The 26,412-nt window shown below is 39.3% G+C and overlaps 1 protein-coding gene across 2 annotated transcripts in view; it reads right to left on the reverse strand.

Moving 5' to 3' along the window:
- Positions 1–178: 178 nt before the first annotated feature.
- Positions 179–26,412, reverse strand: part of aff4 (ALF transcription elongation factor 4) — a 50,027-nt gene continuing 23,793 nt past the window's right edge. For both annotated transcript variants that reach the window (XM_088320817.1, XM_088320816.1), the window contains exons 3-21: positions 19,313–20,095; positions 18,867–18,905; positions 18,640–18,726; positions 18,371–18,398; positions 17,791–17,854; positions 17,617–17,709; positions 17,396–17,540; positions 14,609–15,350; positions 14,379–14,530; positions 14,213–14,298; positions 11,603–11,837; positions 10,692–10,789; positions 8,491–8,554; positions 8,268–8,404; positions 8,127–8,198; positions 5,655–5,748; positions 5,509–5,552; positions 5,213–5,430; positions 179–3,990 (exon numbers count right to left, since the gene is read on the reverse strand). In XM_088320817.1, the coding sequence (XP_088176943.1) occupies positions 3,863–3,990; positions 5,213–5,430; positions 5,509–5,552; positions 5,655–5,748; positions 8,127–8,198; positions 8,268–8,404; positions 8,491–8,554; positions 10,692–10,789; positions 11,603–11,837; positions 14,213–14,298; positions 14,379–14,530; positions 14,609–15,350; positions 17,396–17,540; positions 17,617–17,709; positions 17,791–17,854; positions 18,371–18,398; positions 18,640–18,726; positions 18,867–18,905; positions 19,313–20,095 (3,309 nt within the window). In that variant the 3' untranslated portion in view covers positions 179–3,862. The remainder of the gene's footprint in view (positions 3,991–5,212; positions 5,431–5,508; positions 5,553–5,654; positions 5,749–8,126; positions 8,199–8,267; positions 8,405–8,490; positions 8,555–10,691; positions 10,790–11,602; positions 11,838–14,212; positions 14,299–14,378; positions 14,531–14,608; positions 15,351–17,395; positions 17,541–17,616; positions 17,710–17,790; positions 17,855–18,370; positions 18,399–18,639; positions 18,727–18,866; positions 18,906–19,312; positions 20,096–26,412) is intronic.

Below are 26,412 nucleotides of genomic sequence, written 5' to 3' on the forward strand. Positions count from 1 at the left end.
TGTATTTCTTCTACTGTGTTCGCTAAGGATCCCAAGGGCTAAAGTGATGCTAAAGGGAGAAGCAAAAACATGATAAGTGTCAAAAGAAAAATTTGCTATTATAAAGAAATACAAAGACAGCACACAAATCGCTAACCATGCAGTTTCATTATACAAGAGACACCGGATCACACCCAAGTACATATTCATATATATTTTATTCTCAATACGACAAAAAATACAAAGAATATTTAGGACAGACTCTCATTAGTCACACAATTAATACTCACTTCACAAGAATGCTCTTTAAATTACACCAGTTTGAATCTCAAACTCCACAAGTACCTTGAAATTGTATTGCATCCATTATATAATATTTCATCTGGAAAAAACACACAAAGCCAATTTCTACTATGGTACATAGTGTAGGCTGATCACCGAGGTTTGGACAAAGTAGAAACTGCTACGGCTTTTTGAGAAAGACTCGCGTGACTGATCTTTAAAAAAGCGTGGGAAAAATTTTCAGATCGACGGAAGACTGTACATCGGATTCCCCGTAGGATGGACGACAGGACAAAAAGACAGTTGAGACAAAATGAAGACAATGGCAGAAGCGGGGCACATGGACGCCCGCTCTCAATATATAATAAACTTTTTTTTTTCCCAGATTTTTTTTGTAAAATAGGCATGACTGAAAAAAGTCCCCCAACCCTGGAGCGAAAAAGCAAAACATTTGCATCAAAGTATCTCACAAATCTATTTACAGCAATATTCAATTTCCATAAAAACATCCTCTTGTAGTAGAAATTCACCTTCGAGAGGAAAAAAAAAAATCCTATTTACACTTTATACATTTAAATAGAAACATGCAAATGCTAACATCTTCCTACTAAGAGAAAAAAAACATACCCTGGGTTCATTAATATTAATTAGTACTTACAGTGAAATCTCATCATTTACATCTTCCTATTGTTAAAAGCTTAAAAGGGGGGTGCAGAATAAATTAAAAAAGGTTAAAAAAAAAATGATGCTTTGATGTTTACATTTGTACTTACAAAGTGTACCAGTGTATAAATGAACACATTCCATTGGCTAGATTGGCAATCTAAAAACAAAAGTTAAAAAAAAATCCTATGAGAAAAAGTGTTCTCCAGCTTTTTTTTTTTCAAATTCCAGATTTTATTTTTGTTATAAAATATAAAACCAGAATGCACTAAAACCAGCACACGAAAAAGGTTTGGACAGTTACAAAAGCAAAACGAAAATCTCAAACCCTTTTCTTATAAAACAATTGTAAAAAATCCTGCATAGATTGAAAACAATATGTATATATATATTTTGTAATCTTTCCAAGCGTTAAAAAGGGAAAAAAACAGTCAGGCAAGGGAGCTGGTGAAAGACGACGACGGAACAAAAAACAGCTATCTCGGTGAAAAATGAACGCAAAATATGACGGTAGACCCCCAGGATACGGCGACTTCACTTTATGACATTTTAACTTTCAGCGGTGTGGAATACAATGTTTATCAGCACCTCTTCAAGGCATTTTCGCATGCCCAGAAATTGAAAAGTGATTTATCAGACTGCATTGAGGTGAGTAAAGTGATTAATGTTATTCCGCGCAAATGATAAAGACTATAGATCAGATCCCCAAGATACGGTGACCCCGCCCTTCGATATATTTACCAGCCCCTCTTTAAAGTATTTTCCCCACTAAAAGTCATCAACAACAAAAAAATTCCTGCGCTCATGAACGTATAAAATTCAAACTTTGCAGTGTTCTTGTGTGTTGATTACATCCCTAAGATGCCTGTCTGCTATTGGTCGACGTCATATTAAATGCTGCTCTGCTATTGGCTACTGCTATTGAGTGACCTCCCACAATGCATTTCTAAATGTTACCTGCTTCGTAAAGACTTTACGAGTTGGCAATACAATACTGTAGTTTTGGGACTGTATTTATTCATTAAGGGCCTCAAGGATTGTAGGGGTACTAAAGCGAGAAGCAAAAGCATGATAATCACATACATGCAAACTTTTTGACATTAAAAACTAGAAGATCTTATTTAAGCACTGTATTTTTACACGCGAAACATAATGTCTCCAGTAAATACATTTTAAAAATGTGCTTGTTTAAAACCGGAAGTGGCAAACTTTTACCAAAATGGAAATCTAATGTGATTGTTGGAGCGGTCTATTCATGTACAAAGACTTGGTCTCGCTTTAAAACTAAGTAGCCATAGACTAAAACGCTAGACTTGAGTCAACATTTTGTTGTTGTTTGAATTAGAAAAAGCGATTATTTTTTTTTTAAAAAACAGTAGGTGTTTGTAAGGTGCTAAAAGCGGTGGTTTAATACATGAAGTGGTAGTGTCGGAAAGTATGTAACCATGCAAACTAAGCTTGCGATGATCAAGAAATAGGAAGAAGGCACACGAATAACTACCCTAGCTAAGTTGCATGGCCTTAGCCAATCGACGATCGTGACTATTATTAAAAATAAGGCAGTGATTAAAGCAAGGAAACCTTCTTAGGGCATACCAATCCTCGCATCCACCTGCTACTCCACTGTTCCAGGTCAAGTCATGTCGCACCCGAAATAAATCAATTACATTTTTCCTCTAAATGTATATCTATAATATTATTTCATATGCACGTATATTATATTACTTACAATATAATATTTTGTTATTATAAGTTGTTTTTTTTAATCTAAGGTACCAGCAGGTTTGGAACACATTAGTTAATTGGCACGGGTCTCCATTCCCCGCTATGTGTCAATTTCACCTTAAAATTCCCACCTCAGAACACCGTATCCCGGGGGTCTAATGTATTCCCTGCCTTTGCCCTCTTTTCACACTGCTCGTAGCTAGAAGACGGACTATTTTGGACAGAGCCGAAGAGACAACCAACTGACACTGGCATTTTTAGTTTTAACTCATTTAAATGCCATCGACAGACGACAAAGATTTGTTATTTTAACGGAATTGAACCTCTAAACTGCTAACTATTAATCCATTATTCCCAGTAGTTCATCTGGTTAAACCAGACTGTAAAAATAATGTTAGATATGCTTTAAAATTCATGTAATTCATTAGAAATATGGTTATATTTGAAATATATTCTCTCCTTGCACGATTTGTGTCAGATGTCGGTTGTGTTTTCCCACGAGGGTGTGTCTTTGATAATCTACAAAACTGCATTGTGTCCTCTTCTAACACTACCTGCTGTGCCACTCATAAAAATACACTTTGGGCAAACAACAGGAAGTGACTCTCCTTGATGATATTTTGCAACAGTTTGGAAGGAAACTGGGGGGAAGGGGGATTATTTATATGCCACATGTTGCTTACTTTGTGAAACATTGTGATGCTCGAATTGAATAGCCCTTTTTTAAATTCAAAAATAAATCATACGAGGAAGCTTCCAAAATTCACACCAACAAAAGAAAATAAATGAAACGATGGGACTGATTTCCTATAGGTTTCGGAAGGCACAAAAAAATTGGAAAAAAAAAAACTTCTTTTAGTTTTAAAGCACCTTTGGTGTTTCGCGCGAGGTACTTTGGTCGGGAAGGGGGCAAAATAGATAAAAAATAAATTGCCAATGGACTGAAGCACGGGGGAATAAATAATAAATAAATCCGTGGGCGCTTCAGAGCTGAAAAAAAATTAAAAATAAAACCATCTGTGAAAGATATGTGAAAAGCGAAGTGTGTTGCTTCTCCCTGGGATGCTTCCAATTTGCTCAGTTTTTGGCAGGCTGGTGCATATTAAAAAGAAAATGCACACACGGATACGCTTGAGTGTGAGCAGAGGTGGATTGTGTGCTTGGGGGGAGCAGCGTGCAAGAAAGGAGGGGTCCGACGTGAGCCCCACCCCGGTTAGGGTTCTAACTTGGCGTCCAATCGCAGCCAGTGCAAGCCCTGCCGGGTGTAACGCACCAGGTCGATCATGCTGCTGGTGTTGAAAATAAGCGCGCCCATCACTTTGTCCAATTCCAGGAAGAAATCTGAGGAACAGCCAAAATATCGTGAGCAGGGAAATAACTTTGATTGTATTCAAAGGGGTGTAACTAACAAGATTCGCTCAATAGCCCTCATCCTTTTCTCACTGACCCCAGTGTAAGATTCAAGTAGTGCTTTGGCGCCACCCGGTGGCAATTTGACCACATATTCTGCCTAATACACGTCATCCATTCTCAGGTGAGAGAACTCCAAAGATTAAAGGGACGCCGTGTCATGAAATGGTACCTCTTCATTCGAACTGAATTCGTTTCTGGATCATGCCCATTGGTCGAATTGCTTATGTAAGGAGCACATTTTCCCGACCGATATGAGATAATTAAAAACTAAATAGCCCGGCCCAGATCTCCCAAAAGCATCAAAGTTATGGCTAAATAGCCATAAAAGACATCTTCCTGATAACTAAAAACACATTCAAATAGTAACCAAACACAAAAAATACAATTATAAGATAAATAAATAAATAAAAAATAATGAAATGCAAGTTTATTATGAGCAATTACCAGGGAGGCAGTCGCCACAACAGACGTGTGTGTGCATGATGCGCAGGTGTGGTAGATGTGACAGATGACATACAAGTCAATTTAAAAGTTTTCCCTGTATTTTCTACATTTTTTTGATCATTTCAAATTGTGTACAGGATTTTTTTTCCAACTTCTTTGTTAAACCGATCTCGTCTTGCCCATTACGGCTCTGATCCTGATCATCTCAATCACCGCTGGCCGACGACAATGTCATCGTAAATTGCTCATATTTTCGCGGTGTTCTACATAATCTGCCTTGCTGTGAATGAAAAGGTGCTGCGTTGTGTTTGCCTAAAAAGGGAACCGCAAACATAATAAGGGGAGATATTCGTTGACAGGTATGAGATTGAAAAACTGTTGATGACTCATGAGCACTTATTGTACACTTAAAATTAAAGTTACCGTAACTTGAAATAAAGATGCACACGCAATATTTTTACGGAACTTTTTCTTTGCCTGTAGAATTTTGCATGTGCAAACTGGATTTTGTTAAAGATAAGACTTGTCAACCGAAATTCTTATGTTTAGAGGTGCTTGTATGAAGAGGTACCACTGTATTGCTTTCTAGGTTTACTTATTTGTAAATCTGAGTGTGCCTCACCAGATATCAACCTTACCGCACGACACTGTTAAAAACATAACAAATAAGAGATGTATTAAAATAAATGAAGACGAATCGTCTTACCTTTCTGCTCCTTGGCCAGTTGCTCGGCCTGGTCCCAGACCTCATTCGCGTAGAGGAAATTGGAGGTGACCTGCACGTAGCTGGCAGCCATCTGGTGGATGCGTTGAGGGATTGTGACGGACGAGCCGGCGCTGCTGCTATTGCTAACGGACGAATATCCGCCTGCTGTGCCCGGCGACAGTTTCGGGGACACTGGCGAGGGCATACCGACAGCCTTGCTGCATGTAGAGGGGAAAAAAAAATCTTTAGAAGCAATTGGGACTCCAATGCAATTGCAAAGAAGAAGAATGACTTACTTCCCCATTCCAGGAGAGGGAGCCTGGGTGTTACTCAGAGAGTTCTGTTCAATGGAAACGGAAAAACAACAGTATGAGAACAGGAAAGCACATTCAGAGAATTTACCGGAATTCCTCTCTGTGGGTTGTAAGTGTGAAAAAAGTACCTTCAATTGCTCTGTGAGTGTTTTGGAATATTTGAGAGCGCTGTCTTTCCTCAGCTTGAATAACCGCAAGTGGAGCAGGGATTGACATCGAAGGCTGGAAAGGGGGAAAAGGGAAGTATGGAAAAAGGAAAAAGAAAAAAAACACATTATTCTCAAAACCAGGCAGGGGTTCGGCAACTTTTTTAAAGCGGAAAGCTATTTTTTTTGCTTTTGTTTAGCATAAAAGGCTAGCAGTTTAATATGCCCTACAAACATAACTTGTACTATTACTATGTTATTAACAGGCCTAATTGTTAGAAGTAGGTCTCAAATAAACTCTGTCAACCCCTAAAACATCTGCCTTGTGAAACAGCACTAAATGATACCGTATTTATCTGTGTATAAGACTCACTCGTGTATAAAGCGCACCCCCAATTTTGATTAAAAATCGGTGTCAAATTTTGTTTAAAACAGGGGTGTCAAACTCATTTTAACCCAGGGGCCACACGATAGAACAAACATTCTGTCGGGGGCCGGACTAGTAGATTAAAGAGAAAGAAAAAGAGAGAAAAAGAAATAAGAGAAAGAGGGAGGGAAAAGGAGAGAGGGCGGGACAAAGAAAGAAAGAAAGAGAGAGAGGGAGAGAACATGAGAAATAAAAGATAAAAAGTTGTGAGAGGGGGAAAAGAAAAGGAGGAAGAAAGAAATCCAGATAGAAATAGAAAGACAGAAGGAGAGAAAAGAAAGCGCAAAGGGTAGGAAGCGGGAAAGAGAAAAGGAAAAAAGGAATTCAGAGCAAAAGAGGTTAAAAGACACATAGGGAGAAAGAGACAAAGAGCAACAAAGGAGAGAAAAAGAGGGACACAGAGAGAGAGAGAGAGAGAGAGAGAGAGAGAGAGAGAGAGAGAGAGAGAGAGAGAGAGAGAGAGAGAGAGAAGAGAGAGAGAGAGAGAGAGAGAGAGAGAGAGAGAGAGAGAGAGAGAGAGAGAGAGAAGAGAGAGAGAGAGAGAGAGAGAGAGAGAGAGAGAGAGAGAGAGAGAGAGAGAGAGAAGAGAGAGAGAGAGAGAGAGAGAGAGAGAGAGAGAGAGAGGAGAGAGACAGAGAGAGAGAGAGAGACAGAGAGACAGAGGACAGAGAGAGAGAGACGAGACAGACAGACAGATACAAGTACAGTCACTTTGTGGGACATGTTTCAACCTGCAGCCTGTTTTCCTCTTGCACTTCTCTGAGTGTTGTCTCGCGGGCCGGATTCAATCCCTTAGCGGGCCTGATCTGACCCGCGGGCCGCCTGTTTGACACCTGTGGTTTAAAACTTTTACCAGCTCCAACTTTGTGGTTGGATGCAACAGAAATCAAAACCCGGGTTGCAGCAGTGTTAATACCAAACTCTTAACTACCGAACTACCGTTGGTCTAGATCAGGGGTATCAAACTCATTTTAACTCGGGGGCCAAACGTTGGAACAAACATTTTCTTGACAGGTATGAGATGGGCTTCAAGAGTTAGGCGATTTCCTCCTCTGTGGTAGAAAGTGGTTGAAAAAAAGCGATCCAACCATTTTCTCAACCGCATCCATCTTTCTTATTCCACTTTCATTTTAAAAGAAACAGCTTGCCTCTCCTTTCCACTTTACACCAACCATACTAGGACTAGTAGATTGAGCAGAAAGAAAGAGAGAGAGAGAAAAAGAGAGCGTGGGACAAGGAAAGAGAAAAAGTGAGGGAGAGAGAGAGAACATGAGAAACAAAAGAGATAAAAAGAGAAATAGTGAGGGGGAAAGCGAGAGAAAGAAAGAAATCCAAAGAGAAATAGAAAGAGAGAAGGATAGAAAGAGAGAGGGGGAAAGCAAGAGAGGGAGTGAAAGAGAGAAAAAGAAAAAAAGAAAGGAGAGCAAAAGAAGGCAAAGAGACACACAGAGAGAAAGAGACAAAGAGGAACAAAGTAAGAGAAAAAGAGAGACAAGAGGTTTAATGTTTTTACTATTAATGTTTGCTGACAATTAAAAAATGATCTGCCTTTATATAGCGCTTTTCAAGTCAATGACAAAGCGCTTTACAATGTGCTCCACATTTCCCAATAGCGGCCTTGTATTGCAGCCATGTAAGACGCTAACCTGCTTATTGGGGGTATCAGGGGTTCAGTGTCTTACCCAAGGACACTTCGACATGTAACACGGACGAGCCTGGATTCGAACTGGGATCCCTTGATCCCAAGACGAGCGCTCTACCTCCTGAGCTACTGCCGCCCCCTGACCAGATTTAAGAATCCTGACAGGCTGCATGTGCCCCGCACTCCTGCACTTGGGTACAGTCGTTCGTTCCTTAGCAATCTTAGCTTACTTATCAAGAAATAAACTCTTGAATAAATGTATCCCTAGGAAACCCAAACTTTTTAGAAAATTGCAGTTAAGTGTTTCCAGTAACAAATAGTGGATCTAAAATAGTCAAAGGCTTTTTACTGGAAACAAAAAATGACTTCACGCCCGCATACTCACCAAAGTACAGCTACCCGCTTGTCTGCTGGTGTGGCATCAGGGGCCATATAGCTTTTTAACTTCATTGTGTACCTGAGCGCACAAATTTAAATATAATTAGTAAAACAGAATTTTAAATCTAAAAATATTTTTGTTCCTTACTTGATAAGTTCTACGGTTTCAGCATACATGGGGAAAGGAGACTTGGCCTCCTGGGCACTCTTTTCCAGGGCGTTGCCGCACTCGATGAAAGACACCACGGCATCCAAATAGTAAATCGCCTTCTCAAAACGATCCAGCTAAATACACACATGAGAAAAAAGAAACAGATTGTTAGGTAGTACTGTAGTAATTTCTGATATAAAACGATGTTTTAAAGTCTTACCAATGCGTCTGCATTATGTTTAAGTTTCTTGGCTTCCTGTAGGTAATGATCTGCTGAATGGGTCCTGAAAAAAAAAAATTACGGATGAGGCTTTGCCAAATATTTTCTAGAGCAATTGATTTTGTTTTATTTAGAGTAATTTATTAAGGGATAATTTTTAATGCATTCTTATACTCCCAAAGGTTGGCAAGTGAAGAAAATAAGTCATTTGGATAAATATTTTCTTGTTCCAGGGCAGATGATTTAGCTCATTCAAATATACAGACGCTCCCCTTCTTACGAACGAGATAAGTTCCGGACGATCGTTCATAAGTTGAATTTGTTCGTAATTTGCTTTAGTGCTTTATTTTGTATGGAATGTATGTTTAAGGTTTATGTAAGTATGTTTAATGCTGGTATTGTTTTGTACTGAAAAATAAACATTTAATAAAATAATATGCCCTAGAAAGATATATAAAGTGAAGTTCAACCCTACTTTTAGTAGATGGGCTTCAAGAGTTAGGCGATTTCCTCCTCTGTGGTAGAAAGTGGGTGAAAAAAGCGATCCAACCATTTTCTCAACCGCATCCATCTTTCTTATTCCACTTTCATTTTAAAAGAAACAGCTTGCCTCTCCTTTCCACTTTACACCAACCATATTGAATGGATGCACGAGATGTTGAACAATAGAAATGTCAAAGTTCTTAGCGCGCAGGAGATACAGTACAATATGTTTACACACGAACTGGGACTGGGACAAGCAAAGGAAGCTGGATTTCTTCTTCGGGGTGGATGATGGGTGAACTCTCACAGCGCCACACGTCGGTAGCGTCGGAGAGAAGCACTACAGTAATGTCCTGAACTCGGAAAAAGATGCACAATACAAAATCTAACTGACAGCAATGTCCCGATATTTTTCGACATCCCGAAAAAAATGCTCGTAGGTACCATTGTTCGTCACTCGAATGTTCGTAAGTAGGGGAGGGTCTGTAACTTCTTTATTTTTTTTATTTCTTTTGTGTAGAAAGTAGCCAGGATAAAATCTTGTAATTAACTCCAAACAGCTAAATTCATTTTAGCATGTAATCTCTCCAGTTGATTGAATTTGTAGTTAAACAAATTTTTATAATTTCCTTCACATTAAAGAGTCTTAGATCTTATTGTATTTTTATTCCGTTTTTTAAGTCTTACAATATTGTTGTTCTTGAAAAAAAAAAACATTCTAATGAGAAAAAAAGTTCTGCCAATGTGTTCCACTCCAAAAAGATTTTACTGAGTTCTAACTTTTTCCATTTTTATTTTTCAGTGAAAAAGGAAACAATAATTTAAATGAGAAAAACTATGTGCAAGATTTTTACTTTGATTTATTTTACGAGTTTTGCAGAGCAATCTTCAACTGCTTCATCAAACAAAACAGTAAGAAACATATTTCCCGATATTACCTCATGGGCAGATATTTGGTTTATAATATAAATAAAATCAGGCCTAAAAAATCTGACCCGAACAGCGAGTATGAAAGCTCGAACCAGTCGGAACGATTAACTTGATTTGAGAGATCGCGCCTGAAGTAAAACCAAAGCTGCACTTCGGCGCTTAAGTGTGCACTTTGTCTGAGGGAGGCGCGGTCCAGTCCCTCAAAGCGTAGACGTCTACACTTCAGTGCTGAAGTGCAGCGCTGAAGTGTGTTACTCAAGTAAAAGTAATGTTGCTTCTGAATAACATTACTCAAGTAGAAGTAAAAAGTAGTATTCCAAATGATAACACGAGTAAAAGTAAGTGTGCGCCGAATAGCGTGCATGCTGTGCAGATCCTCCACAAAGAAAAAAAAAACCGTGAGAGAGAAGCTCGGCCTGACCTAATGATTGATATTTTATGCCAGAATTTTGGGCCGGGTTCGGGCCGGTGCTCAAGATATTAGCTTTAGTTTACAGAATGCAAAAAAAAAAGTATCTGCCGCCCCCTACTCATATGGCTAAATGTTAGTTACTCAGCTGATCATCGGAATAAGAGCTACAGAACAATGGCATGCTTATTTGCAGGGATAAGACTGAGCAATTTCCTGTGGCACACTAATGTGGTCCCGACTAGAAAAATACTGTGCTATCTAAATCAAACGTTTTTTTCTTGTTAGTGGTGCCTAAAAACAAAATCAATACAACTTTGCTAAGACATCATTCACTCATTGCCGCTTAGATTGCAGCATCCGCCCCAAGGCATATTACCTGTCTTCAAATGGCAGCTTGGATCTTTGAGATTTGGAGCTGTCTGTGGAGAGTGGCGGCACAGCCAGCAGGTTATCGCAGCCTTTCGAGGATTTTTCCTGCGAGAGGCAGCAAGCGAGAAAGGGTAACGTTTTAGGGAGGAGGGGCCTAACGTAATAAGCCATAGGTAAAATGGAGAAGGATAGGGAGAATGATGTTGTATCGATATTTATTTGCTGCATCAGAATGTGTTATTTAGGCAAGATTTACACTGCAGGAAAATAAGATTTTTTTTTGTACGAACACAACCTGAATCCAATCTGTTGAAGTCCGTCTGAATGACACATTTACAATTTTATTCACAGCACACCCAGGCCACTTTTGTATGTGGTCCTTGATATATATCTAACTTTTTGGAATGCAACTGCTGTGTGAACGGCCATGACTATTCGAGCGACCTGCACGTCATCAATAGGCGACAGACGTCACTATTCTGTGTTCAACGAGGCGGCCGGAAGCGGAGAAATAAAAAAAAAAACCATGGCGGACGAAAACATATTTAAATAAAGGAAAGCCAGGTTTTGGATTTAATTCATAATTGGGGGGGCAATTTTGTTAAACCTCTGGTAACACAATAACTTTAAAATTGCTAGATACACTCCGCAATTAGCATCCATAAATACGTCCGCAAACAATGAGCGCATTGCGCGCGACGTCACCTATTTTCTTCTGCGAATGTGGGATACTTGTGGCGTTCACACAGGAGATCGCATACAAGACAGATTAAGTTGGAAATGTGAACAATCTCACAAAAACCCCGGATTGCACCCAAAAAAAATCGGAATTGAGCATTGAACTCTGCAGTGTGAACCCAGCCATAGTCGATGACACCACACTCACACAATCCCACAACAAATAATTCCGGCACCCACCTTGCCGTCTCGGGTGCTACGTCCTTTGTCCTCTCCTTTTCTGTGCTTGGAGGTTGAGGTGCTTTTTGTGCTGTGGCCTCCTTCCTTGCCGCTGCCTGCACCGCTTGACAGTGAAGTGGAGGACTGGCTGACCGTCCTCTTCCGACTGGGATGCTCAGCTTTAGGCGTTCGCTGAAGACCAGCCATGGACGGGGAGGGAACGGGTTCTTCTTTCTTCTCTGATAACCTCTTGGACCTGATGGGATTAAAATACTATTAGCAAATCTAAAAATAAAAATGATAGTTTAGTCCAGGGTTCGGCAACTTTTTGAATCGCAGGCCGCAATGGTTTGAAAAGATTTTGTTCACGGCAGGGTTTTTTTCTTTTTTCATGGCCAAATTCAAGCACTTTTTTAAGGAGTTTCAAAACTTATTTTTTAATTTCTCCAGTAACATTCAGAGAAGAAATCCAAGGTGAATCAACCCGTAGCCCTGTTGTTTGAGGTCACTGAGTGCGATATGTAGGAAAAAGAACCAGAACATTTCATAAATCTATAGCCAAATATAAAACGTGCAGCTACATGAACTGAACGAGACATAGACAATGAAACAGAGTTTTGTTGCAGTCTCTGTTTGGCCTATTGTAACACATTTTTGTTTTCCTTTTTCTTACTGACAGCACTCAAGAAAATCAAACTTTAGAGAAAGGAAACTCAATTCTTCCATAGCACATATGTCAAACTCTTGGGCCGGGGCCACATCCAGCCTGGCATACAATTATATCCGGCTCATGAAATAATTTTACTGTATATATACATTTACTATAAAGGACTTGCTATATGAAACGCTGATAAATCTCAAACTACAGATCCCATAATGCAACGACTCAGCTACCTTGCCGCCGCATAACGTTCCCGCATCAATCGAGTTAGCTGGAGCCTGACGAGTGCAGCACCTTTTAAAACTATCTACTAACAAACAACACGTTGGCCAGTTGAAAAACAAGACTGACAGGTGCATTAACAGTGAGTCTTTAGTTTCAGGAAGGGAGATGCGACGCCTTAGGACGAGCTTTTATCTTTTACTATGTAACGGATGGGTGAACGGAGATAAGCACCGTGACGTTTTTGTTGCTGTGGATTACGTGGATGGTAAACCCTCACAAGTGCCAGGAGAAAATTTGATTCTGAAAACTTTCAAAACCAATTGGATGCTGAAAATATCGGTAATACTTAAGGAAAACATAACATTAGCCAATCCATTTCTAACTCGTTTCCATTAATCTGCACATGTTTTTTTTTTCATTGTCTATTTTTTTTACAAAAGGACCATTTCATCCAATTGGTTTTGAAACATATAGATAATTAAATCATATATTATATTGTATAATTAAATGGGGGAGAACAAGTTTATCGCCCTTTTTAAGCACTTAATTTGATCATCTGCATTTATTAGGGTTACTTCAAAGGGGTGTTGTATTGCACGAAATTTAATATCTTGATAAATGAAATTGCTCTGTGACTGCTTGGCAACTAGTTCAGGGTGTCCTCTGCCCACTGCCTGAAGACGAATAAAATTGACTCAAGCGACGCCAGTGAGGATAAACGGTGCAAAAAATGGATGGATATATCAAATTGATTAAAAAAAGGCATATACAGAAACGTGAAGCCAACTATTTGAATGTTGAATGAGCGCAGAGAAACTATAGTTTATATTAGGGTACAAAAAGGGACACAGGTGAAAAATCCAGGTGAGTTGCAATAATATTAATATTAGGCATTTCCACAAGTGTTCTTTGTTTGATGGTAGTCAGCATATAACAGCTAGAGGGGGGAGGTTTGGAATGGCCTGGGGCTTTGGCGACATCCAGTGGATATATATAAAACTATAGGTCATTTGACAAAAAGATGCTCATTTTTTCTCTGTTAAGCTTCTCTCAGCATCCTTTCGTGGGTCAGATTAAATCCATTGATGGTCCTGATATAGCCCACGGGGCCACAGTTTGGCAACACCTGGTTTAGTCAGTCCCAAAAAATTATGTTTTACTATAAAAGACAAAAACATCAGTCAATGGGACAGGATTTTTATTTTTCAATCTACAACCTGTGATCGCCACACAAAAAACACAAGAAAACACCAGTGAGAAAATACTAATACTCATATCATAGTAAAACATATATATAAATATTCTAAATCAGGGGTCACCAACATTTTATGAAGTCTTTTATTTTCAAAATAAAAACTTATGTCATTATTATGTTGTTACTATGTCATTACCAGGCTCAGTCACCCATTAAAGCATTTGGTTTGTATTAAGGCGTGAGATATTAAATTATATGAATTAAAGAATTTTGGAAGAATTGTTAATGGATTTAAAGACTCTGATCATGTCAATTATATTATATTTTCAAATTTCTGAAAATTAATCAAAATGAACCATCACTGGTGAGCGTTTTTTCAGGGGCTACCACATCAAAGATCCCCGGGTCTAAATATTTCTGGAAGAATTTGATCAGGTCCAAGATTAGACAAAACCCTTTTTTTTATTTGATACTTGTTCCAGTTTTTGAAGTTTTCATTCTTCAAAGGAAAATCCCACATGAATTGATTATAGTAAATAAAAACACTTACTCTTTACTGCTGCTTTTATTGTGCAATTGAGATTTTTCCCCCAGCTTGCATCGCTTACTGTCTGGCTTGCTGCCATCCTCGTCATTCTAAATGTGACACAAAAATTAACTGTTGTGATGAAATTTATTATCGGGACTCCAGTAAAATAGTGGATAAAATCCCAAACCTTGTGCTTCCTCTTGGCCTTATTCGAGCTCTTTTCTGAGCTTTGCTTGTTGAAGTCTTTGCCGTCTCTGTCATGGGAGTCATCTCGTTCTACTTTTATCTCTGCAGGCTCTTTGTAGGGTCGTCCAGGGATCCTCGATAGCAAGCTTAGATCTACATCAGATTGAGAAACAAATGGTTTATTCACTGCTAGAAAAGAGAGGGATACTTTTTATGAGCTTTTCAACTGACCTATTTTGACAATCAAAACTTGCGGAGGTTGCCTGGAGGTGTAGCGCTCCTCAGGATCACTAAGTGGAGACAGCAGCTCCTTCTCCTCCATGGGGGAGAACACGCATATGGGCGTCCTGATACTTTCGCTATACTTGGGTGTCTGCGAGGACGAGGGAATGCTGTCGTTTCCCTCAGAGTCTGAAGAGGAGGAATCCGTGTCCACAAACTCTCGCGACTTCTCACGAGTGGACTTGGAGGCAGTTTTGGACTTGCGCTTCTCTGTTGCGCTCACGCCGGTGCTGGGCCGTGGAGACGACTTGGGTTCCTTTTTGATGCTGGGCTTGCGGGAACCCTTGGTTGCGGCTTTGGGTCGATGAGGGGGGATTTCAGGTGCCGGCTCGCTTTCCACCCTCAGGCCTCCTCTAGGCTCTTCCACCACCGGGGGCTTGTCGGACTTTTTGGGCTGTTTTTTGGCCATGGGCCTACGGCTCCCTGTGCTGCTCTCGCTCTGGGCTGGCGATTTCTGCCGACCTCGGCCACTCTCACCGCTTTTTTGTGCCACTCGAAGGTCCCTACTTGGGGCCGGTGCCGACGAATCTTTCGAACTGCCTCCCTGGCTTCCGTAGCCGCGGCTTGAGCTGTTGTCCCTGCCCTCCTTTTTGCTCTTGGTTTGAACATTGCTGTTATCGTGTGGCGATGGGGGGGCTGCTTTCTTGAACCAGTTGTCCAGTTGCCACTTGTTGGCCATTGGTTGTTCAGGCTGTGATAAGGAATACAAAATGAATAACTTGAATGAGCTGTACGGAATTTTTTACTCTCTGCCGCCATCTCCTAGCTTAAAGTCATGATAGCAGCCTCAGTCAGCTTGATAATGATGCATGTGCAAATAAAAGTGTGTTTCTTGGGAGTTTGGATTGGCATTTGGACTTTATTAGAAGCAGGGATTTTTATTTACTTTCACTGCTTTCATACAGCACTGACAAAAAGAAAAAAAAACTGTGGGGACGAGCATGGCGTGACTCACCAACACTGCCCCAATTCCTCGAACCTAATTTTTTCCGCCCAAAACTGCCCTGATAAAAGTTAGATTAAAGCAGATAGGTGCAGTGTAAAATAAAACATAAGGATTCTTTGAACAGAGTTAGGTATTGTTAACACATAATTGAGAAAATATTTACCTTTCAACCTTTGAAGAAAACCTCAAACGATGCACCCCACTTTCAATTATTTTTGTGAATTGCAAGGCTGCCTCAGTGAATTAAATTCAAAAGGGATTCTGCTTTTATTTGCCTATGACTTTAGGTGCTTATATTACTTGCAAAAGAAAATAATTGTCCAAGTCCACATATAAAATGTCAGTGTGTAAAAAAAAAAAAAAAAAAAAAAAATCACCCCTTAATGTCGTTGTAGCTTTGAATGGAGCGGAACTGTGTGTGTTCGAAGAAAACACACAATGAAAGCCCACTTGGATAAATGTTGAAGCTCACTTTCAGATTGTCTTGCATGAGAAAGGCGAATTTCAGTCATTGAAAGAAAATGAAAGCTTTTAAGCACTGCCAGTTCCCCCCAATCTAAACCCAAAACCCACCTTTACAGATTTATCCCTCATAAACTGCTTCAGTTTGCCCCTTTTTTTTTTTTTACTGTACTGGAATTTCACAACCATAAGGCGCACATTAAAGTCTCAGATTTTCTTTAAATTGCCCTGTGGGCCCTATCGTGTAGTGCGCCCTGTGTCTCATGTAAAGCGGCGGGTGTGAAGTTGGGCGCCCTAGGCCGATGCATACCTAAGACTTACAAGATATTGGGGTGAAATCCAATGCTTTTGTGAGATTGTTCACCTTTCCAACTAAATGCGACCTTTATAGGCTCTCTTGTGCAGAGGTGGACACGTGACGTCTCACACAATGCATTGTTGGCGGAAGTAATCATGAATGCCAACGGTGTAGCATACTTAGCAATTTGTAAGTTATTGTGCTACTGGAGGCTGAACAGAGTTGTCCCCCCAAATAATAAGTAAATCCAAAACCTCACTTTCCCACCATTGAATGCTTTCCTTGTTTTCCTTTGCTGTGGTGCGTTAATTTCTACGCTACGTGGAAGATCATGGAAACTGAACAGTCGCGACAGTTGTGCCTAAATTCGACTGCCCTGAAAAATCAGCCTCCCATTCGCATGAACATGTACAATGCTTCTGACAGAACGTGCGTCGCGATCGTAGTCTGTATAATGTGTTTATGAAGAAATTTTGATTGGCGTGATTAAAAGCAAAAAGCGACTGAAGTCCATATAATGAGTTTATTGAGACGTAAGCAATTGTCACCAACACCGCAGCGTTGAGAAGCATAGTTCACGTGGAGGGGAGTAGGATTTAGGCATGTGGGTTTAATAAATAAATACAGAAATAGAGCCCGCTACAGAGACATGTGCCTTTTAACACGGTGCGCCCGATGGTCATGAATACAGTACTTGGTTTTTATTTTAACTAATATATGTTTTATTCTGTGTACAGTGACTTTGGATGCTTCTAAATAAAGTGTTTATGAAATAGCTATTGACTTATTATTTTATTACGAAATGTTTTGCTTAAATGACGACTAGGGGCCATTATATAATAATACATACTGGGGCATAAAGGTGTCATGATAGAACATTTCTGAAGACTCTATTGCGCTTGCAATACAACAGAAATAAATGATCAAATATTTTTTTGCATAGAAAATCCAGTTGCAGATTAATATTACTTTTTGTCAACAAATTTTGACATTGCAGAATGATACTACTTCTATTTCCGAGTGGACAAACCTTAGGCGAAGCAGGCCGCAATGGCTCATTGGCCTCACTGTCGCTCGTGCTGCTCTCGCTTTCACTGTCCGAACCGGAGCTACTTTCCGAGCCGCTGTGGCTACTCGAGTCTTCTCTCGACTGATCGGCTCCTTCGCTGTTATGGCTGCCGGGAGACAAAATTTGGATGTTGATCAAATATATAAATGTATCAAAAATGATATATAAATCAATTTTCTTACCTTGCTGATGTGTTTCTTGAGGCATTCTTGGCAGAGTCCTGTTCGCCATCGCTGTCTTCACTGCTGCTGAGCTTGAGGTCGTCTTCCAGCATTCTATGTAAAAAGGATCACATTTAAGTTGGAGTGCACATGTAGTTAAAAATGACAATGGAGGAACAAAGTTCAAGTACTTACGTTGGCTGGTCATCGCAAGTTTTTGATTGGTGGCTGCTTGAGCTTTTGGAAGAACTGCCTCGTTCTGGAACGCAACAAATTGCACGTTAATCAACGAGTATTTAAGCATACAGTATGGCAAAATGGAGTCGAGCTAAAAGTGAGTCGGGATAAAAACTTTTGTAGTCAAACTTTAATGGCTAAATATACAATATGGAGGTGCCTTGACTGAACGTTATTTCTTTTATTGCTCTGTCACCATGCTCCATCTCAAAACTCTTATCAGAAATCCTCTGTCCTAATTGAATAAAATCTGCATCCACCAGTCACTTCAATAGACCAGTTGTGCTAACTAGTCAAGGCTTTGTATAAACTTTAAATCAGGTGACTGTTGATTTCAAGGTTTTACTTTAAAAAGCATTGCTTTAAACATTGCATGTACAGGTGAATATTTGGTAGGGGAGAGGGGTTTTGGGGGCAAACTCCCATTTGTATTACATTCTGGTCATTCTAAGATCGTATTCTGAAAACAACCAGGATGATTCCATGTAGTTCCCCTCTGATGTTACTTAATGTGAATTAATTGTGTGGTATTACTCACTTTGTCCAGTTGAAAACGAGTGAGAATCCTGTGGGTGGAAAAAAGAAAAATATTATGCATTATTTATGAGCTTTTAAGTCGGTCCTTAATCCATTATTCTATCTAATTTGAATTAACATATTCAAGCATGTTAAGTGTCGTCGTTAAACCAATTTTGTGCTGGTTACAGGGATTAAGCTTAAACAAGACCCGAAGCAAAAAATGACTCAACATTTGAAACGTTAAGTAGGATACATTAAATGAAAGTGAGTTAGCCGGCCAATGCCGACCTTAGTGGGGAACGGAAACTTGGAGGGCTCCGTCTTGCAGGGGGTGTGGATTGCTGTCAACGGAGGGGGCCAGGACTGAGTCATTTCCTGACAGAAAAAACACGCACACAGAGGGGAAGAAATGTGCAAATGAGCCATATGCTGTGTGCATTGCAAAACTTTTCTCTTCAACTAAAAAGACTGTGTTTGTCTTGTGGGGGGTAAAAAAACAACAAGCATGGACATACCTTCAGAATCTCGTCGACGCAGTGAGAATCCCCGGAACCCTAAAAATAGACACAATGACTTCATAAAGAGGCCCATACGTTTAAAAATAAATGACTAATACAGCAAGAGAAAATTAGTTGAACAGGTGCACTTTCAGTATTAGAACAGTGACTCTTTTAAGCTACAACGGGAGATTACCAAATCTTCAGAAAACCCCAAATTTGCCGCATATTGACAATAATTTTAATTTAGAAAGCGCTCTGAAGAACCTAAACGTTGATAATTCAATTAAAATGAGATGTTTACATGCTTTTACAGAGCCACAGTGGAGTACATCTGGGAAATACGCAGGGTGCTCAATAGGAGTCAGCAGAAACTTACAGAGAGTCAACAACACAGCCTAAAAAATCATGGACTGCTCTCGTACTTGTCGTATAATTCCAGGTAATAAAAATGAAAAAAATACCTCCACAGGTTGCGAAGGGATCTTGAGTTTGGTGAGCGAGGCTTTGCCATTGGACTTCATCTCCCCCATGGTGCTGCTGTGCGACTGTCCGCTGTAGCTTTCGGCTTGCGAGATCTTTGCTTCCGCTGTCTCCTGGCCGTCCATAGGCCTAACATAGGCCGTGGGTTTCTGGAGCATGGAGCCCGGTTTGGACATGAGCGACGGGGGAAAACTTTGACTGGAGTGCTGTCCGCTGGGGAACGAAGTGTGAACCCGTGAAGGCGAGTCCCAGTTGGCGTCTCGGTCTCGCGGGGACTTGGATCGGTAACGTTCTTTGCTGTGATGCTGCTCGGCGGCTAAAGAGCTCCGCGAATGGCTGTTGCCGCCAGAAGAACTCAGAGAGCCTTTCGCGGGACTGGACGTGTGCGACTTTGTGTGCTCCGAGCCGCTGCCGTGTTTACTGGACTTCTTTTCGTGTCTTTGACTGCTGCCGCTACCCGAGCCGCTTCCGCCGCTCCTCTGGCTACTGTGCCCCCCTTGCAGTCCGGAGCGTTTTTGCGATTGGGATGAGGAAGCGGCTGAGGCAGGGCCCACAGGTGTCCACTTATTGCTCTGACTGCTGCCACTACCTCCTCGCTGGTTCTCAACGAACAAAGAAGCGCCTGATTTCTCCTCGGAGGAAGACGAGCTGTTGGAGGGTTTGGAGCTGAGCTTGGGAAGTGCCTCGCCGATTGGTTCTTTCATCTCGTCGTAATTGCCCAGCATGCTCTGAATACGGCTGGACAGTTTATCTTCTTTGCTGGACTGGAATAGGACACAGAAAAAAATAGGGGGAGAGGAAGTGGAGCAGAGGACAGTTTGATTATTAAGAAAATAAAACAACAATAGAATACAGTCAGTCTGGAAGTTATCTAGTTTTATGATCAACAAAAACATTACAAACTAGAATGGTTTCGCACCATTAGAGCATCACCCGCGTTGAGACGAGAAATTCATTTTTGGGCGGCATTTCCCTATTTGGCAGGGTCATAGGCAAATGAGAATGGAAAATCCAAAGAGCAAGACCGAGGCCAGATGGAGACAAAAACCCTAAAATCGGGTAACATAAGTGCTGAGTCAGCTTTTTTGGGGTGGTGGTGGCCCTTTTCACATCTAGGGTAACCTACCTGACTGTCTCTTGACTATAGTGGTCATATCTAAACTCCTTCCCCATTTCAGTTGTAGGCAGTTACATGCATACAAAGAAAAAAAAATGTGTGTGTGTGTGTATATATATATATATATAAGAATAGACGCTAGCCGCTAATGCCTTTGCATTATGACGATTGGAAATCTTGGTAATCTGAGTGGGGATCTATCCAGACCAGGAATCCAACAAGGATCGGATTCATCATTGAGCTACACATTCAGGATTATTCCTTTGGACTTGACTGTGGAGTACTAAACTTTGAGAATCAACGTTATAGCACATACCCATGGATTTGTGAAACCCTAAATCGGAGAACATCCAAGTTGTTGTTGGGGTGTTTTTTTGCTTATTTGATGCACCCTATTGTCATTCATTTGAACTGTATTGGTGTAATAATCAATTAAATCCTCCTAGTCTCGTCCTTACAGCCCTTTGAGACTTCTTGTGATTAAGGGCTATACAAATAAACATGACTGACTGACTTTAATCGTAGTATGATATTTTTCCAAATTGCCCACCTCGACTTTGAAAGTACACTGCAGCAGAGTAGGCTCACTCAGTGCGATCGACCTCACTCGTCTACAAACACAGATGCCAGTTATATTGATTACAGCCAGATGTAAAAGCTTCCCTTGTGGCCAAAGGTTAGCGTAAACCTGCTAACTGCTAGCGCGTCAGAGCTTAAGGAGAGTATCCAGTTTCACATCCAGCCCCGGACGGTGATTTTGTTGGACAGATTTACACCAAGGAAACACAAGCCGCTATCCTAGGCAGGAAATTGCTTGCTTGCTCATAACATTGAGTTGACTGCCCCCTACTACCATAGCTTAGCGAGGTGAGCAATTAGGACTTGTAGAAAGTCGTTTTCACAGGTTTTACGTCCTGCGGATGGATAAAGCTTAACAAACCATGAGAGGGATATTTTCAGTGTTTGAAAATGGAAAGTTGTTAAGTGATTTCAAGTCAGTGTAAGAATATTTGCCCTAAACTAGAAGGTAGCTTGGAATATTGCCGCATGAATCAGGGTTCATACAACCTTTTATGGTGAAATTCAAGCACATTTTAGGAACGTTGAAAGCCAAATTTTCAATTTTCTTCAGTACCATTGAAATTAAAATTCTGATGTGAATCATTAATTTTGCAGACCCATGCGATTTACATTAGCAATATTTAATTTTGCGTGTGTTTTTGTCAGGACATATGAATTTTAGATTTTGAGTAACCTGTTAACATTCATTATTAAACGTGTTGGCAACTAATTATATCGTATATTTCTATCGTGATTTATAAGCTACTAAGTACGAGCAGGTAGTTGCCTTGCATGGCTGACGCTGCTATCGGTTAGTTAGTGTGTGTAAAAAGGGAAAGTGTGAAGCACATTGTAAAGCGCTTTGGGAGGTCTTCATTGACTTGAAAAGCACTATATAAAATGGAGAACATTAATTGCGACTTCAATTGTTTTTAAGATAATCTCTCCCCATAAAGGTGTTGGGTAAAAATGGCATATATAGCTTACATTATCAGTTGCAGGGAGTTAATGACATCACAATTTACCACTGGGAAACGCTAACTTGTTTTTTTTTTCTGCATGGCCCATATTAAATGTCCATAATTGAGAAGTACTGTTCTCCTTGCCTTAATACAAATTTCATAGTGACCTGTTAAGGTGTAGCATGCGCCTGTCCTTTTGGCATAACCTGTATCTGCAGTGAATCACATAGAAAGAAGAAATGCAATCACAAAGCGAAAACCACAGAGAGCACTATTGGCAGACTTGTTGAGAAATACTGCAAAAAGTGCTAACATAACAAACATTTCACCCAAAAATTCAAGCACTTTTTGATCCTTGAAAATTCAAACATTTTTAAGGATTTCAAGCACCTGTACAAACCCTGATGAACAGATTTGAGACTCAGCTAAATGACCACAGATAATTTCTTGCAAATCAATTATAATATTAAGGAAAAAAAATATTAGGAAGATATGATTAAAAAACACAAATGGGCTGATTTTTCAACCACCTATACACTGCTGACATGCTAATGCTAAAATAATAGCAACCATACTGTTCTTAACTTAGTGCAACAAACAAAAACTAAAAAAAAAAAGTTGATTCTCATAATCATCGTATTTGGGGAAATACACAATACATATCCGGTTAATAACATGGACACGTTCATTTTGTAATCACTTTTTACTATTAGCATGCTTAGGCTCAAAACAATATTCGCAACGACACTTTTCTTAACCTTGTGCAACAACAACAAAAAAAACAACACAGATTTTCTCTATATGGATGCAACAATGTCATTAAGATTATACATAAATAGTAAACCCGTATGATACAGTGTCCCCATCTTACGAGGTTTATGTTTTTAGACTTCTTTATGACCTTTTCACCATTACACAACACCAACAAATTATTTAGTTAGCCCCCAGAAACTAAATTTCAAACTTTCCAATGTTTGTGCGTATGACAGCGCGAGTTAAATTATAAGATGTCCGTCTACTATTGGTCGACTTCAAATAAAACGCTTGTTTGCGATTAGCCAAATTCCCTCCTTCATTCAGTTTAGAATCTCGAGGACTTTGTAAGGATGTGGTGATGATACAATACGGGGATCAATGATAGAGCAATGTCGTTTTCTATGGATCTATTGTATTTTAATATTTAAATATTGTTTTTCAATCCCATTTAAATTTGAAGTCCAAAAACTAGCATACTGTTGCACAGCTGTGAGGCCTCAAAACCAGTGGTGTGCACACATGGTCTTAAATGCAATACGGCACACTTCCACGCAGTGGACCATGACAGGATAGGGGGAGGGTTTGGGGGAGTCATGCATCAAAGCTTACGTAAGACGGAGAAAAGCAGGAGAACAGAGATACTGACGGTAAAGAAAGAAAACAAATCCCCTATACTACACAGCTGTCGTATTACACAGGAATTTGTGTTTTCTGTCTCATAGGCCATCTCTTTTCCCTTTCACTTTCCGGGGGGCTAAAATGCTCAGCTGTCACTCACCTCAAGTTGCCTTTTCCATTCCTTACCCGAACAAGTCTGAGGGGAGGGGGGGGCGAAGAGCTACTTACCCTCACACAAATCCGGTTAGTGGCAAAGATTAGATCAATGCGGGAAGCGCAAATCTCCTTTAGTGGTGTAACGGCCCAGGCCGGAGTAGGCTGGCCTACATCTATGGCTCAGTTGTGCAAATTTACACGAGGAGGTCATGGGATGAGGACTTGTGTTGCGTTTAACTCTATAACTTTATTAGCACTGGCCAAAGAATTATCGGATGTTTTTTATTGAAGATTTCATAAGATTTCCTTCCTTTAATTGCCTCCTTACATTTAATAATAGTCTGGATTGTTGATCGCTTATGGACACGATTTTTTTGCAAGGGTAACGATGTGTGCGCCTTCTTCAGTTTCCTGGCCATTGGAAACGACCGATTTTAATAATCGATGCATCAGTTGATTTTTTTTCAATTAACGAATAAAACGGATTTTTTATTTTCTCCTTGTTATTCAAATATCGAAAATTTGGACGAAGGGAAATATAGTGCACAGAATAACAGAATATTCTATAGTATAAAATAATAAAAACTAAGTGTTTGTCAAATAATAATAAAAAATAAATAATAATAATAATAAACAAATACATAAATTAATTAACTAATCAATTATTAATATAGTTTTATATATACATATATATATATATATATATATATTATACAAATGTATGCAATACAACTGCAAATATGTAAGATACTCTTTTCCTATCACCTTATCCAGATCATATTAAGTTTGGACTTTACAAAACAAAAATGAAGAAAGAGCAATAGATTTTGTTTTATGTGCAGTAAGGTTTTTTTATCCACAAAAATATAACAAAATATAAACCCAGTCTTTAAAATGTTGTCAACAAAATTTTTTTTTTTGTTAAATCTTTGAATATGATCAGCATTCCCAATGTGCCAATGATATATGATATGCTTAGAATCTTGTGTTGAGGTAAATTTGTCATCATTATTATTTTTCTTTCTACCATCACTGATTTTAGTTATTTATTTGAAGGATTCTTTCCTTGTCTTTCTGCAGCACTTTCTGTTCCTTTGAAAATTACTAATGTTGTACTGTTTCATGACAAAAAAAATGTTTAATGATGGAATGTTCGGTAAAAAAGATTTGTAAAAAATGTTACTTTTATAAAAAACGTCTTGAAGCTCAATGTCACAACAAATTGAATGCACTCTTATTTCGCTATTATGATTAAACATGCTCCGTGGCTCATAAATCGTGCAACGACAAGTTGATGATGAAATTAATTGCCAACGCTTTAAATACATTGTTGCAGCCCTAATAGTAGTCATAATTTTGCTTCTCCCTTTTGCATCACTGAAAGTCTTGGGACCCAAAGCTACTGTAAACATAAAAAAAAAATACAGTATTGTATCGCACTAGCTCGCAGTCTTTATGGAACACGGCAAAGTCTAAACTAAATGTGGAGAGAAAAGCATTGGAGGTAGTTCAGGCCATAAAATATTAGCATTTTAATCACGCCGAGGCGCAAACTAAAAGCAGACCAGCATTTGAAAATGATGCCAAACTATAGCAGACAGGAATCATAGAGATGTATAAAACCGGAACACAAAATCAAATGCACAAACACAGCAAAAATGTTACTTTGTACATTTTTGGGCTTGAAAAATAATTTGTTTATGTTGTTTACAGGAAAAAATGTTGTATACATGGGCCTAAAAAATCTTCCACACCGTGACGTGAAAATAAATAGAAAAATAAATTTTCAAAATCGTAACCCACTGGCTGATTATTTTCATTATTTGAATTAAAAACAAAACAAATATCTTTTTGAGACAAATATTTCCAATATAGGTGTTGGGTACAAATGATATATATGTATCTTACATTGTCAGTTGCAGGAAGTTCTTCCAATTACAATTTACCACTGGGAAACGCTACCTTCATTTTTGCATGTCTCATAATAAATGTCCATGATTGATGCGTAATCCTTCCACTAGTATACATTTCAAAGATGCATGCTACAGGTGTTAGCAAGCTCCTTTCCTCTTAAGCGCGACCCGTAGGGGGCGATGACTTTTCATAAGACAACGCCATACAAACTAACGCCCGCCATACAAACTAACACTAGCTGCCGTTAATCTCGAGGGATGGGAAAAATACAATGTCAAAGGCAGCAGAGAGCAGTGTCAAAATTGTTTTTCAGCAGATTTGTTGAGAAACATGTAAATAAAAATAAAATTCAAGCGTTTTCAAGGATTTTAAGCACCCGTACAAACCTTGAATATAGGATACAAAATTATTTACCTGAACTATTTACTGATAATAGCCACGGTGGCCACAAATAATGTATACAGCTTTATATTGTTAACTTATTGTCAATTCATGCAACATTACAATCTTCTCAGATTCAAAAGTTTAAAATCAAACAGAAATATGGATAAATACTTTTCCTTTAGATTTTTGACACTTAATGTGCCTTGGCTCAAAAAAGGTTCCTATGCAATGGTCTACAGTTACAATTATAGCTGGAATTGTTCCCCAAAACATTATGCCCCAGCAATGTTTTTTAATTACCTGTACAGACAAAGAAGGAAAATAGTAGACAATTATTGTTTATATTTGAAAGCAAGGGCCTCACCTTAGTCACACATCTGAAGCATTCAAGGAATTGTTCTCCCTAGTATACCTAGTATATATAGTATTAGTATACCATTTCCAGTGTTGGCCGGACCATTTAATTGTAAGCAAGGTTCACTACAATGTTATTAATGACAATAAAGAGAATTGTAATTATTATATTATCTTCTAACAGGCTTCTCGTCTATTATTCCCACTACAACTCTCATCACAAATGACACTTTGATGTCTTTAATACTCTTCCGTGCAT

The sequence above is a fragment of the Urocampus carinirostris genome, chromosome 17, assembly GCF_059441175.1.
Source record: "Urocampus carinirostris isolate Australia breed hairy pipefish chromosome 17, RoL_Ucar_1.0, whole genome shotgun sequence".
Taxonomy (NCBI): domain Eukaryota; kingdom Metazoa; phylum Chordata; class Actinopteri; order Syngnathiformes; family Syngnathidae; genus Urocampus; species Urocampus carinirostris.